Source organism: Gopherus flavomarginatus, chromosome 1 (genome assembly GCF_025201925.1).
Source record: "Gopherus flavomarginatus isolate rGopFla2 chromosome 1, rGopFla2.mat.asm, whole genome shotgun sequence".
Taxonomy (NCBI): domain Eukaryota; kingdom Metazoa; phylum Chordata; order Testudines; family Testudinidae; genus Gopherus; species Gopherus flavomarginatus.
The window spans coordinates 123,163,634-123,179,006 of NC_066617.1; the positions used below are offsets into that span (position 1 = coordinate 123,163,634).

The 15,373-nt window shown below is 42.8% G+C and overlaps 1 protein-coding gene across 1 annotated transcript in view; it reads right to left on the reverse strand.

Moving 5' to 3' along the window:
- The window catches only part of PLCZ1 (phospholipase C zeta 1), a 135,449-nt gene that overhangs the window by 35,621 nt on the left and 84,455 nt on the right, over window positions 1–15,373 (reverse strand). Inside the window, 1 exon segment of the mRNA XM_050936347.1 lies at window positions 15,187–15,303. Within this exon segment, the coding sequence (XP_050792304.1) occupies window positions 15,187–15,303 (117 nt within the window).

Consider the following 15,373-nt stretch of genomic DNA (forward strand, 5'->3'; position numbering starts at 1 on the left):
GTTCTGAACATGCTAATAAATGTACAAGGAGCGTATTTGGAGTGATTCCTGGGTGAATTCCTGCCTCACCAAAAGTTCTAAAAATGTGAAAAAGCCTAACAAAGAAGGGAGCCCCCACCAAACCAGGATAAAGTATTTTTAATGTAGATATGTTTGTCCCACATCACCAACATGGATTAGAGTTCAGTCATCTCCAAGATTTCTAGGATGCTGATGTTGGATCATTCAATAAAAATTACTCAGGGACGGGGTGGGGGGAACCCTATCAGTGAGCTCCCTGCAAGAGAACTGGACTAAGGAGAAGCACATGTCTGGGCTAAGGAGAAGCACATTTTTTCTCTTTACTTCCAATCCCATCCCAGGTCTTTTCTAGCCATTAATGCATTTGAGGCAGTTCAATAACACAATCAGAGGCCTACCTCTAAAAATACTGAAACAGGGCACTTTTCAAGTTTCACTAGCAACAATTACAACAGCTATTAAAATGCTGCAATCTAAATTTGATTCATGTGAATCAAAGTTGGATTCAGTTTCCTCAAAGATGTCAGATTGGGAACAAAGAATCTCCAGTGTTAGGGGGAAAGGGTGAAAAAACTTTGAAGAAAGAATTCACTTGGCACTTGTGCCTTATTAGAATATTAAATCTCCAGCATGAGGTTTAATAAAAGATAACATTTTCCCATGCTAGCTAATTTAGTTTATAGAAAACTTTATTGAAATCTATGAATATAAGAAAATTAAGTATCCAAAATCTTTCTAATGGGAGAAATTATCTCATTTTCCTGTTTATAAAATTCCCTTACCTAATTTGACTTTTCGTTCCTTATTCTAAAAATGTTGTGTATGTCATTCTAATTTCTCCCAATTAAATCACTGTCTTCTTTATCTATCTCAGCAAACACAAACAGTTAAGCTGACTCTGTTATCACCATTCAACCAGTTTCATATTATGAGTACAGTTGGAGAAAGAGTGTAATATAGAATTTTCAAATAAAATATCACTAGTTAAAATTGTAGAAGAAAATTATGGGAACTATGTTCTGAATCTCTGTCACTAGGCTTTGCAGTTTCTGTGTTGTGTTGGGCTAAATTGAAGTTTATAAAATAATAATAATACTATTTATTTATTTATTTACTACAATGACACTAATGTCTTATTAACACATTTAGACCAAAAAGAAGCTCATCTACCTGAAGTTATGTGCTGATGAGGATACTTTAGATAAATCTTTATTACTAGACCATAAATAACTGAAATATTTGCTTGTAAGCTGATTTCTTGTGTATCTATTATACCAAAATGCAAATGAGAGTTGCTTTTTGAATGGTTAAAGTTTGGTATTTTTTCCTTTCTTTTTTGCGTTTAACTTGTTTTACTGGATTTCTGGACATGTTTGTTCTTTAAACTTTTTGTTACTATGAACAGCTCAGAACACTTACCTGTTTTCCTTTAGTATCGTTACAACTATAATTTTATTTACAGACTGAATAAAAACTTCACATAGTTTTAAAAAATTCCTGAGTATGACATCATTTGCTATTGAGAAGATCTGGCAGATTAAGACTCCTAAGCTTTTTTTGCTCAAACAAGAAAATATCATTTTATGGACTTTTGCCTTTTTGGTGTGGCAAATTAACTAGTACAATTGCATTCATACAATCCTATGTTTTTTAAAATAGTTTCATATATTTCTCTTGTCCTGTGTACTATTTATAAGTTTAATAACTTCTGATTGGATCCCCCTTTGTTCTATGGATTCCTTTCATTTTAACGTGGAGGGGAAAGGAAGGATCCTGGCAGCCATGGCTAGCAGGAGAAGGAAGTCCTATCAGCACAGCTCCACCAGATTCTGACAGTGAGAGAAACAGGGATGCTGAAAGTAATGCAAAGATACAGGTTCTTCAAATTCCTTGCCCACTCCACAAGGATGGAATTGGGGTGGGTGGGGGGAGGGGAGGACTTTGATCTCCTACCATGACGAATCAAAGGGAACTAATGGGAACTTCACAGAATTTTCCTTTCCAATGGCCCAATTGAACAAGTTTATGAAGGATCTAATTTTACCCCAGGTAGAAATCTGGAGACAATATTCCCAGATTATTACAAGTAGCAAATGAAGAACTTCTCTTTACTTCGGTAATTCCAAGTTTATGTGGTCAAAACAAGCCCTCTTTTGGAGATACACATATATGCATATATTATAGTGTACTATATTTGTTGTGACAGAGTGGAATTTCTACGTAAAATAAGCAAAAATACTGAATACAGACCATCTTTCACTTAACTTACAAACAAAAACAGATACATGGGATGGATCTGATTGTAAATGTAGCCCTAATTGAGAAATATGGTACTATTCTTCTCTGAAGTGATTTAACTGCATAACTACTCTTTAGTGTTTACAATTTTGTATACATTTAGATTATAAGCTTTTTGTGGCAAGAACCACCTGTTTGTTCTGTATTTGTATATACACCATTACAATGGGGTCCTGGTCCATGACTGGGGTTCTAGGTACTACCGCTGTAAAAATAGGAATAATAAGAAGACGAATACACTATACTATTAGATACTATGATCATGCCCCACAATACACATTGAATAGTATGAAGAGCACTGAAGAATCTCACTGGCAGTGTGGCAGCCTAGAATTCATCCTTCCTGGTGGGTGAAATGAGGAGAAAGTAAAACGCCTCCCATCACTGAAAACAATAGCTCGAAAACAGGAGGTGAAAAAGGAAGACAGAAAAGGAAAATTACCTCCCACAGGAACAAGAAGTAGCAGGGGAATAGATGCAAGACCTCGCCCTCCCACTCCCCAGAAGGTAGGAAAAGGTGGGAAATAGAGGAACTTTCCTCACTATCAGCCATCATAAAGGAGGCAAAAAGAATGGGTGGAAAGAGCTTGTTCCAAACAATAGCAGGAAGAATGGAAACACCAATAAACACTGCATTATAATGTCAGGTCATTACACCATAGTATTTCTGTGCAAAGTCATTTGATGATGAAGTGGCCTTTTGGCTCTTAAAGATTGAGGACCGCTGGAGAACATACTGTGGAACTAACTGGTTTTTTAAATTGCTCCATTTTAACTGTGGAAGAGTTTCATTCTTAGGTTACATTATTAAGACGATCAAAGTCTCTGTTTCAGTCGCAAGTTCTTTGTTCACTTTAGATTTCAGCAGTTTATATAAATGTACACATAGCCCATACAGAGTACTTCTTCATGTTAGAGGACTCAGTCACAGACCAGCTATGTGTGAATTGCTAAGGGTCTTATTAGCCGAAATAAAACTGTTCAAAATAAATTTCATAACACAAATCGTGGTGCTCTCAGGGCAGCATATAGATCTAGATCCGTGCTTCTAAGTATATCAATAAACATATTTTTGGTTCTTCTAAACTAAAATTCTGCACCTGGTATGCCATGCTGTCATTACACAAATAATGGTAAATTTTGGTCATTCTTTTAGCTTGTTATTATATTTTATATTGATATCTGTTTATTTAAATAACTGCACTGAGTTTTCTTCCAGTGCATAAACATTTGCATTCCATTTTATTTAATAAATAAAAAAGAAGAAGATATGGATGCGCAAAAGTAGTTCTTTCCACAACTACACTAATTGTATAGAGGAGTGTCATGGTACAAATCCCCACTCTGAACCTTAGCGTCCAAAAGATGGGGTACCAGCATGAATTCCTCTAAGCTCAATTACCAGGTTAGTACCCGTAGCGCTGCCACCAACCAGGAATTCCAGTGCCTGGTACACTCTGGTCCCCCCAAAACCTTGCCCGGGGACCCCCAAGACCCAGTCCCTCTGGATCGTAACACAAGGAAAGTAAACCCTTTCCTTCACCGGTGCCTCTCCCAGGCTTCCCCTCCCTGGGTTACCCTGGAAGATCACTGTGATTCAAACTCCTTGAATCTAAAACAGAGAGGAAAATGCACTTTCCCCCCTCCTTCTCTCTTCCGCTCCCAGATTTTCCCTGAGAGAGACAGTAATTCTAACACAGAGAGAAATTAGCCTCTCTCTCCCCCTTCCCTCCTTTCTCCCCACCAATTCCCTGGTGGATCCAGACCCCGTCCCCTGGGGTCTCACCAGAATAAAAAAACAATCAGGTTCTTAAACAAGAAACTTTTAATTAAAGAGAGAAAAACAGTAAAAATTATCTTTGTAAATTTAAGATGAATTAGGTACAGAGTTTTTCAGCTATAGACACTGGAAATACCCTTCCAGCCTAAGTATACAAGTACAAATTAAAATCTTTTCAGCCAAATACCAATTTGAACTCCTTTCAGCCAAATACACATTTGAACTTCTTCCAACCAAATACACATTTGCAAATAAAGAAAACAACCATAAGCCTAACTCACTTTATCTACCTAGTACTCACTACTCTGAACTTATAAGATCCTGTATTGGAGAGATTGGAGAGAAACCTGGTTGCACGTCTGATCTCTCTGAGCCCCCAGAGTGAACAACCAAATTCTAACAGCACACACAGAAATTTCCCTCCCGAAAGATTTGAAAGTATCCTGTCTCCTGATTGGTCCTCTGGTCAGGTGACAGCCAGGCTCACTGTTCTTGTTAACCCTTTCCAGGCAAAGAGATATGAAGCACTTCTGTTCTATTAACTTTTCTTATCTGTTTATGACAAGGAGGCATACTAATTTTAGCTGACAACAAAAAGTTGCTGTAGGTGCTTTTCCTCTTTGTAAAAGTCTACCTTCACAAAGCACATTTTGATCTTTTAAGGTATGTACAGCTCTACCTCGATATAACGCTGTCCTCGGGAGCCAAAAAATCTTACTGTGTTATAGGTGAAACCGCGTTATATCGAACTAGATTTGATCCGCTGGAGTGCGCAGCCCCGCCCACCCGGGGGCGTTATATCCAAATTCATGTTATATTGGGTGGCTTTGTATCAGGGTAGAGGTGTATTTTTCATAAATGCTCCATTCTATAGTTAATGTTTTTTATGAAATAGGCACAAGCACCCAATAAAACTAAGAAAATATCACTCAAGGCTGGTAAAGGAAAATACTTTCTGTTAACTGCTGATTTTTTAAGTTATTCATTGTGATAAATCATCACTCTCAGGTCCATTTCTCTGACCATGGCCGAGGGTCTGGTCCAATGCCCACTGAAATCAATATCTACAACTTGTTTTCTGAGCAGAAAGCTCTTGCTGCAAATAGTAAAATATTGCTCAAATAAATGGGTAGTGGGCTACGGTGGACTTTTTCTCTAGATTTATTCTCTGCGACACAGAGGCCCATTTGTGGTTCACTACTCTGCGTCAGCAGCTCTTGTCAGGCGTGGGATAGATACTCACTAAAACTAACATACTGTTGTCATAATCTGTATCTAAAATGTGCCATGTAAGATATCACTAGAAAACTAATAACTCAATAATCATCAATATTCTTGAATGATGTATGGATCATACGTGTACAAAAAGTTATAGATAGGTGCTAGAATTATGTTTTTAAACTGTCTGGCAACCAATACATAAGCCCAGTCTTCCCAAGAAAAAGAAATATGTATTTGTTTGTCTGCCCAGCCTAGTTGTCAAGTAAAGACAATGCTGACCTTACCTATAAGGTAAACAAAGCTATCAAGCTGGAGGAGAAGATGGCATGGCATCTACACTCCAGCAGAAGACAGAAACTTTATCTGGGCTATAAAGTAATTGAATCAACTGATGATATAGACAGTATTACTGTATTATACAAGTGTATCCAGTAAGGTCTTTTCTGAAAGCCAATGACACATTAGTGATTAATATAATTGTGAAATGTATGAATTAACAGTATATGAGGAAATATGGATACTTAATGCTATTGTACTTTAAAGTGTGTGATCAAACACAGAGAGAAACAGGGTCCTCTCCAGACAGGTGGGAAGGCAGCTATCTATCTGTTTCCAATGAAATTAAGCAAGGTGTGACCAAAAACAATAGAAAGTTCATTTAAATGAGTAGGGGGTTGGGAAGTCCACTGGAAGAGAAGAACAGCATGAGGTCATCATGTTTTGTCTGAGGACAAAACAATAAATCTGGGAAGATATAATGAGAAAGGAGAAGTCATATTTGTATCCATCACTAGACGGGTGCAAAGGGACAGAGCTTAAGATGGGTCCTTCAACCAAGGGGATTGCAGTCTCTGGGAATGGAAGATTGATAAGGGCCTTGAACAAAGACTGTAGCTTGTTAAGTTAGGTCTTAGCCATTAGAAAGTGTATTTTTACTTTTGTTCGTTTATAACCCTTTCTACACTTTATTCCTTCTACTTGGTATTGCTTAATCTATGTCCTTTTGTTAATAAACTTGTTTTATTTTTACAATAAATGAACTTAATGTGGTGTTTGAAGGGAAGGGTGTATTTATCCTCGTTAAATTAATAAGCTTTTGTCTCTTTAAAGGACAGGAATGGACACATTTTGGGTAAATTCAGGACTGAGAGTGTACTAAGTAGTCACCAAGGCTGGTGGAAGCCAGGGTGGGGCTGATGTGCTGTAGGCAGGCTCCTGGGAGTCAGAGATGCTGATGCAGGAATGTACAGCATACAGACACTCAGGGTGTGACCTGCATGCTTGTCTGCTGGTGTACATCATGTGAGTCACAGCATCAGAGCATTTAAGGCACCCAGGATTACAAGGCAAGCAGCAACATAACCCTTTACTGGTCTAGATTGAAACCCAGAACATGACATCCTCAACCCCAAAATCTGAAATAGAGACCAAACTAACCTGAAAGGAATGATTACTGAGTTGAGTTTGCTCTGATGAATCAGTCATTAGATAAGGGAAGAGATGAATGTATTCTCTGAAATATGCAGCTACTAGTACTAAGCATAAACACCCAAAGAATCGTAGACAGATGAAAAGGGGGCATGTGTAGTCAAAGTAGTTGTTTCCCACACAAATGTTCAGAACTTTATGTAGGGGGGTCTAATAAAAATGAATAGAACATGAATGCTTCAGACTGAGAGCTCGGAAGAAGTCTTCACTGAAAAAAAGAAGGGATACAAGGATTACTGGTGCCAATGTCAAAAGAGGTTAAACTGAAGCCATTGTGAGGGCTGGCATCAGAAGAAGTAAAAGAGGTATGATTTGTTCATAAAATTTCTACAGGTTTATTGAGATCTTTGCTGTCTTCTTCAGAGTCAGACTGAGCGACACCCAGCTTTTATATTAGTCAAACCTGGTGAAGGCTCTCCAAGAAGAAAGACTACAGTTTGTTTACACTGACCATGCGCAGGCACGGCCGCCTGCAGCTCCCAGTGGCTGTAGTTCAATGTTCCTGGTGCAGGCCACAGGCCAGGAACGGTGGACTGTAGCCACTGGGAGCTGCAGGTGGACATGCCTGTGGATGGTCAATGTAAACAAACTATCTCCCGACCCGCCAGCTGATTACCCTGACAAGCCGCGTGCAGCCCACGGTCTACAGGTTGCCCACCACTGACTTAGAGAGAGAGATTAATGAGTCTGCTCTATAGCCTTAGCTAAGGGCCATATGCAGGGCTGTCCTTAAGCATATGCAGCATACAAGGCTGCACAGGGCACCTGAAAATTTGGGGCCTCCCAGGGTCTTAGTGTCCACTGTTCCTATCCCTGTGCTGACCCTTCCTGCATACTCCCACCACAGCTGGCTGCTGCAGCCTGGTAAGTCTTCCTCGGGAGGGAATCTAGTACTTAAAATGAACAAGCTTTCCAGCCTGCCAAACCTATTAGCACAACATTGAAACTGTTAAAGAGCCATTCAAGTGGTAATGAAACTATTTAACAGGCATTTGCCAACCCCCAGGTATATACTGTCAGTTTCTGAATTTACTGACAAAAATAGTTGTGCATTACTGTAATATTTACTCAGAACATGTTAGTCTACAGGACCTTAGTTTAAAATTTGCTTTAAAAATATTTCATTAGTGTGTTGCTGAAGATTATAAAATCATATCTCTAAAAAAATCCATGTATAGATTTTTAGATGCACAGTCTGAGTATTCATCTTTAGCCTTAAATCTTGGATATTCAGACATATAGTTTTAAAATAAATCCTTCAAAAGACCACCCTTATCTAAAATACAAATGTGAGCCTGGGCTGCCGTTGGGCATAGGGGCACCAGTTTAATAATGCTGCATAGGGCCCCATTAAATTCTAAGGATGGCCCTGGCTATATGGCTTTTAATTCATGCAGTAGAGGCTCATGCACTAAGATCCAGAGGTCCCAGGTTCAATCCCACCCATCGATGACCGGAGTCTGTCAGTGTTATAACTGCACTAGGGTTGCCACCTTTTTAATGGCTGGTAACCAGATCCCCGATGTCCCACCCCTGTTGCTCACTGGATCATCTCCATGCCCTACTTTCCATTCCAGCTGGACTCCCTCTGCTCTGGGGCTGGGATGAGTGCTGCTGCAGCCTGACAAGGAACCTGCCTGCAGTTAGACAGCAGCCCTGGATGAGCAGGAGCTGACACGGGTTAATGATCCTGAACTTCCCTGTGCCCCACGGTAATCGGACTTTTGGTATCCGGTCAGTACATCTGACCGGACACTGACAGTTCCTCTTTTCGACCTGACTTTCCACTCAAAAACCGGGCACCTGGCAACCCTACACTGCACTTGAAGAGGAAGTTCTGTCAAAGGCCTCTTGTACATAGAAGTTCCCAGGATGAAACTCAGGCCATAGTGCTGGTAAAACCAAGGAAAAAAAAGGGATAGTTGGGGAAAATCTACTGAATGGAGCTTTGATAATTGAGTCTTGGAATTCAGTCATGTTTGGTGAAATCAACCTAATTAAATCAGTATCTGGTCTTAAAGGCTTGGAACCCACATATACAAAAACAATCAACCTGTTCCCATATTTACTGCACTTAACAATGCTTCTTCAAAGGCAGATTCAAGTATTAGGACAAAGGGGACTGAGCCTCTTCTTCCTTTTATTTTTAATACTTCTATCAAGGAGCCTGTGATTTTGTATACAAACCCCACACTGGGACAGAAAGGGTTAAAGGATGATACTGGGCCTAGCTAGCCCCGCCCCTCCAACACTGCAGAGTATGCTCCAACTGGAGACAGGGTTGAAAAAGGAGCAACCCAGCTCACAAGGCTGAGAGTTGCACAGACCTACCCTGCAGGCTGCTGCCAAAAGGGGCTAGAGACACCTCCCTGAAATACCAGGACTGTATGCTGAGCCCAGTTGGTGCTGGCAGTTTGTTTTCCTTTTTATTTTTTCTTATCTGGAATCAGAAACAGAGGGAGCATTGCTAGGAAGCGACCCAGGGAAGGTAACTCAGAGGGTTCACCTCCAACCCTGGGGTCAATGCTGTTGATTCTCCCTCCCAGGGCCTTGAGTCAGAGCCCAGTGGAGTGGGCAGGCCTAGGCTCCCCTATCATTGCCCCACAACTGAGTGGGTGCTAACCAAGGGACCCTGCTATAGAGCCCAAAGCCTCCATATATAAGGTAAAAGCCTTTGGGATCCAAGCCTTTAGAGGAATGACCCAGAAATAAAAATCTCCAGAATAAAGAGTCTAGTTCAGGGGTCGGCAACCTTTCACAAGTGGTGTGCCGAGTCTTCATTTATTCACTCTAATTTAAGGTTTCGTGTGCCGGTAATACAGTTTAATATTTTTAGAAGGTCTCTCTCTATAAGTCTATATTTTATATAACTAAACTAGTGTTACATTGTAAAATAAACAAGATTTTCAAAATGTTTAAGAAGCTTCATTTAAAATTAAATTAAAATGTTGATCTTACACCGCCAGCCCGCTCAGCCCACTGCTGGTCTGGGGTTCTGTTCACCTAGGCCGGCAGCAGGCTGAGCAGGGTCTGCGGCCGGGACCCCAGCTGGCAAGGGTCCAGCAGCCAGAACCCCAGACCAGCAGCGAGCTGTGCAGGGCCGGCTTCTGGGACCCCAGACTGGCAGTGGGCTGAGTGACTCAGCCCACTGCTGCTCAGGGGTTCCATCGGCCGGCTCCTGCCAGACAGGATCCTGATTGCTGGATCCACTCAGCTCGCTGCCAGTCTGGGGTCCCGGCCCTGCTCACATACAGTGAGTACCTACCTTCTCCCTGGTTCTGGCCCATTCTCTTCCTCTCTCTGCACTGAGCTGAGGGTGGGAGTGCACTGAGCACAGAGCTGGGGATGAAGAGTCTGGCCAGGAGCTAGCATGAGGGAGCCGGCTCAGGTTTGGGGCAGGAGGTTTGGGTGTGGGGCACTTACCTGGGCAGCTCCCATATGATGCGAGGGGTGCAGGTGGGAATGTGGGGGGCAGTGCAGGAGCTCCCATTTGGTGCTCAGGGTGAGGGTGGGGATGTGGGGGGTGCATCGGGTGGGGGGGCTGGGGATGTGGGGGGATGCAAGTGTCAGGGCAGAGGGGGCTGGGTATGTGCGGGGGTGCCAGAGTCAGGGCTGGGGTCGTGGGGGGGTGAAGAAATCAAGCAGAGGTCTGGGTGTGTATGAGGGAGGTACAGGGCCAAGGGCAGGGGCTTGGGGTGTGTGGGGGGTGGGGGTGCGGGGCTCAGGGCAGAGGGCTGGGTGACTGCCCCCCTCAGAACCTCCAACGCCCTCACTCCTTGTCCTGTGACTACCCCCTCCTGGGACCCCTGCCCCTAACTGCCCCCCAGGACCCCATCCCCTATCTAAGCCTCCCTGCTCCTTGTCCCCTGACTGCCCCCCTAGGACCCTACCCCCTACCTGTCCCCTGACTGCCCCAACCCTTATCCACACCCCCACCCCCAAGCAGACTCCTGGGACTCCCATGCCCCATCCAACCACTCCCCACCCCCTGACAGGACCCCCAGAACTCCAGACCCATACAACCCTCTCCCTGCCTGCCGCAACCCCTCTCCACATCCCTGCCACTTCACAGCCCCCCACCCCGAACTTCCGACTCATCCAACCCCCCCAGGTCCTTGCCCCCTGACCACCCCCTCGAGAGACCCCCACCCTAACTGCCCCTCAGGAACCTCCTTGCTCCCTGTCCCCTGACTGCCCTGACCTCTATCCACACCCTGTCCCCTAACAGACTCCATTACTCCCATGCCTCATCCACACACCCCCCGCTCCCTGACTTCCCCTCTCCAGAGACCCCCGTCCCTAGCCACACACACTCCAGCATCCCACCCCCCCCATCTAACCCACCCTGCTCCCTGTCCCCTGACTGCCCCCATCCCTTATCCCCCCGGGATCCCACCCCTTCATCCAACCCACCCGGCTCCCTGTCCCCTGACTGCCTCCACCCTTATCCACCCCCCCAGACCACTTACCTTGAGGCTCCAAGCAGAGCCAGATTCACTACCCCGTGGGAGCGCACAGCCCCACCCCTCAAAGCACTGCGCATGCAGCAGCAGGGCTCTAGGTGAGTGGGAAGTGTCTTTCCCTCTCCGTGGAGCCAAACGCTGCCCCGCGGGAGCGCGCAGCCCCGGCTCCCACAGCTCTGTGTGCAAGGTGACAGGGCTCCAGGGGAGGGGAGAAGGTGGGAGAGGGGCTGGCGACTTGCTGCGCTCGGCCTGGTGCTCCAGCTCAGGACCGCGGACCCCGCGGCTTGCCGTGCCAGGCAGGATTTTTAATGGCACGCGGAGTCCCATCAGGCAGCCATGTGGCATTAAAAATTGGCTCGCATGCCGTCTTTGGCACGCATGCCATAGGTTGCCAACCCCTGGTTTAGTTAGAAAGGTTGAAAGATTTTAGAGCTGAGTGAGGTTCAGATCCAACACATGGCTCTATCCCACAGAAAGCGTTGATTGAGATATAATTGTCTTCTCAATGAGAAGCAAATTAAATCAGTGAATGCCAGGCATGATGAACCTGAGAGATGAACCCAGTGCAAAACTGAGCACCTTTTTGCCAAATGCCCTAAGAAACAAACTAGCTGGTCTGTAATAGTAATGAATATTCAGGTTATACAAAAAGTGTATCAATCAGTTACAGTCTCGGGTATATCAACCCTCAACAGAGTGGCAAGAATCCAATGAGCACCAACCACTGAGATGGAACCTGACCAAACAACCATGAGATGGGACTGGTAACACCACCAATGCACCTTCAGCAGCAATTCATCTGAGGACAAAATCTATATCATAAACAGGCCTATATGATGGCACGGACCAAAACCAAGCAGACTAATGTTAACTATATATGTGTGTGTCAATTGTTACATTTACTATTACCATCAAACCTAACTAAAATAACGTATATAAAACATAAACAAACAGCCAAGACAGCAATGGGGAAGAGTGGCAAATGTTTCCAAGCCTCACAATCTGTGGCAACAAAAATGATACTAAGAGATTTTGGGGCTGTGAGTCCTTTTATTGCCAACCAGGCAGAGCTGTGTGGAGGAATATAAGCAATTCCAACAGCCAGTACTTTCTAGATCACTCCAAGCTTTTGGAATTAATAGTATGCATGTCTCAAGAGGGGCAGAATCAGAAATTTAAGCTTTAGACATTCCTGTCTTGGTTGCATTCAGGGACCCAGCACCAGGAATAGGGATCTATCACAACTTAAGCTTTGTTCATAATGCTCCTGTTTAAGTACTGTATTTATAATACACTGAGAAAGTAAGTGGGGAAAATACAAACTATTAGAAGTTTAAAAGATAAATTAAAAATTGGTTCTAAGAAGGTGACTGCCTCTTTAAATTGTGTGCACTTTGAAAATTGAGTTTAGAGACAGCAAAAGGAACTCAGCGCATAGGAAAAGCAAGCAGTGCAGAGTTAGAGTAAGAAAACATCTGTGAAAAGGTTTACTCAATTTCTCGCTTTTATATAATGTTGAAGAAAGTAACAGAGTAATTTAGAAAATGATTTTATTACTAGGTGTTTTTTAAACACACAGAAAAAAGAGAAAAAATAGAGAAATTAGAGTTAATAAAACCATGAAAAAAAGGTAAAAATTGTTAACAATTGAAAGTCCCTTCAAAGCATAGTAAGTGGAAAAGTCATGTTTACCTGTAACTATTTCAAATTAGAAACTAATTTGAGTGAAGGAGAAAATGTTAAAATTATCAAAATGTTCATGTTGAGGAAAAAAACAACTTTATACTGAAAATAAGCAAGTTAGACATAGATGAGAAGATCCTCAACCTCACTCCACAAAACAGTTTGCACCACAAAACAGTTGGAAATACACCTGATGGCCCAGATCCACAAAGTTACTTAGGCATCACAACAGAGTGTCACAATGCCTAATTTTTATGCACCTAGAAAATCAGTGAAACAACAGTGTGATGCACAAAGCCTGCATTAAGTGCCTAAGCTCCCTATCCAATGATTGGGGAGGGATACAGGTATCTTAGAATGTGATCCAGCACATTAGGTGGGAAGCTGACTATGCTAGCCAATGGCAGATGCCAACAAGAGGGGTGTGGCCCGAAGGTCTGCCATCTAAGGAGTTAAATGCTTAAGCCTGGGCACTGGGGAGTCACCTGCCTTTCTTTGTGATCCACAGCCAGAACCCATCTCCTGAAGTCAGGCAGTTTTGGTGAAAAAGCCAGTTCTTGCAAGAATGAGTTAGGCACCTGCCTAACTCCATACAAAACAGCAGCAGGAAGAGGAGGTTCCCCCCTTTTAATTTTTAGGCTAGTGCATTCATCTGGGATATGGGAGATCTGGGTTCATTTCTCCCCACTGCCTGAGGGGGACAGAGGTATGGGATATTGTGACTGGGGCTCCCTCAGACAGTCCTGTTGAAGCTGTTCTACTTTGTATAAATCAGTGTTTCCCAGTCGGTGTGCTGTCAGGCCTGAATAGGTGAGCTTCACAATTTTTTTGAAAAGTACATGTGACAACAAGAGGGAGAAAACTATCTTTTAATTGGCCATCTGCCTCACTACCCCACCTCCTCCAGGGGTGAAGCAACCAATCAGAGCTCAGTCTCTCTCTCCTCCCCCCACCCCAGCAACAGCTCTGCTCCTCCCTTCCCTCCTTCAGCCGCCAGCTGGGGGGTGAGGGAGAAGGAGTCCCTGGAGCTCAAGCTGTGCAGTGGCAGAGAAAAGGTTGGGAACCTAATGAATGATTCTTTAACCTGGTGGTTAGTGCACCCACCATGAGGTAGGAAATCCTGGGTACCGTCCTCTTGCTCTGGTGACTACTTCATTATTTATTTAGCTCTCTCTTCCAGGGCCTGGGTTAAAGGCCATTCTCAGGAGAAGGCAGGCATGGCTGAAGTACATCTGCATTCCAGCAATTCTCGGCTGCCCTTGAGGAGTTTGGCAGCAGAGTGTAATTAGAACAGTTTTGAGACTCATATCAGTTACACTGAGAATAAGGACAGACCTCAGCAAGTCTCAGGATCAGGAAGCTGGCAAAATGGCTAACGTTACCTTTCCACTTTTCTCCTCTCTGAGCTGCACCAAACATTGTTTGGTCACAGTGGACAAACTGACATGGAAGTTGTGAGGTCTAATGAACATAAAATGTGTAATGATATAATTCATTCTATTTTTTTAAATTAATATTGACAATTATCCTGGTTATGAGTACTGTGTTTATTGTACAGTACACTCACTCTTTTTCAAGGGCTAAGGTAACATAGTTAACATAATATTAGCCCCAGAAGGCAGGGAGTAAATCTCAGAGACATAACTGAGCTATATCCCGAATTTAAAATAATAAAGACACTTGACCAGAAAGGAGGTATAGCATTTAAAGTTTTCTAATTAACTTCTGAATTCTGTTTATATCCAAGTTTTTGCTGCAGTTTTGTATAGGATTTATTTATTTGTAAGTGATTCTTTAACTTTAGGAACTGGGGCAGAGAGTACTATAAACATTGAATTTCTGGTCTGATGAGAGGAGGAGTACAAACTGTATTGTTTTTAGTATCCACTAACAGTCATAAAAATGGCATAGTAGTCTAAAAGGAAAGTTAAAGATCTATTGCTATATTACAACTGCAATAATTATGGGATGTATGGAGCGAGATAATAACCAGTAGTCAAACCAATATATGTCCTAAGTCTTAATAATGGGAGATGAGGCCACCGTTGAATATTGACTTTAACATAATAGTGAGAGCAGGAAAACTCATGTAGTAATACTTAGGATTATGGAGAAAATATCTACCTAAATATTATGTGAAATGCAATAATTCAGCAAACAGTTTTCAAAAGCTTATATCCAAAAAGTCTGTGCGGGACACTAAAATAGCACACACTGGATGATAGCACCTACCCATCTGGCATCCTACATTCCAGAATTCTTGAGGATTATAATTAGAAGAGGTCGCTCTAGTCCCTTTGGGATAAATTCTTGTAATAAATTTGGCAGTATGTAAAACAAATTCATTAGCTGAAAAGAGAATAAAAAAATTTAAGATAGGCATTACTAAAAAATACATATAAACAGATCTTGTTTCAAA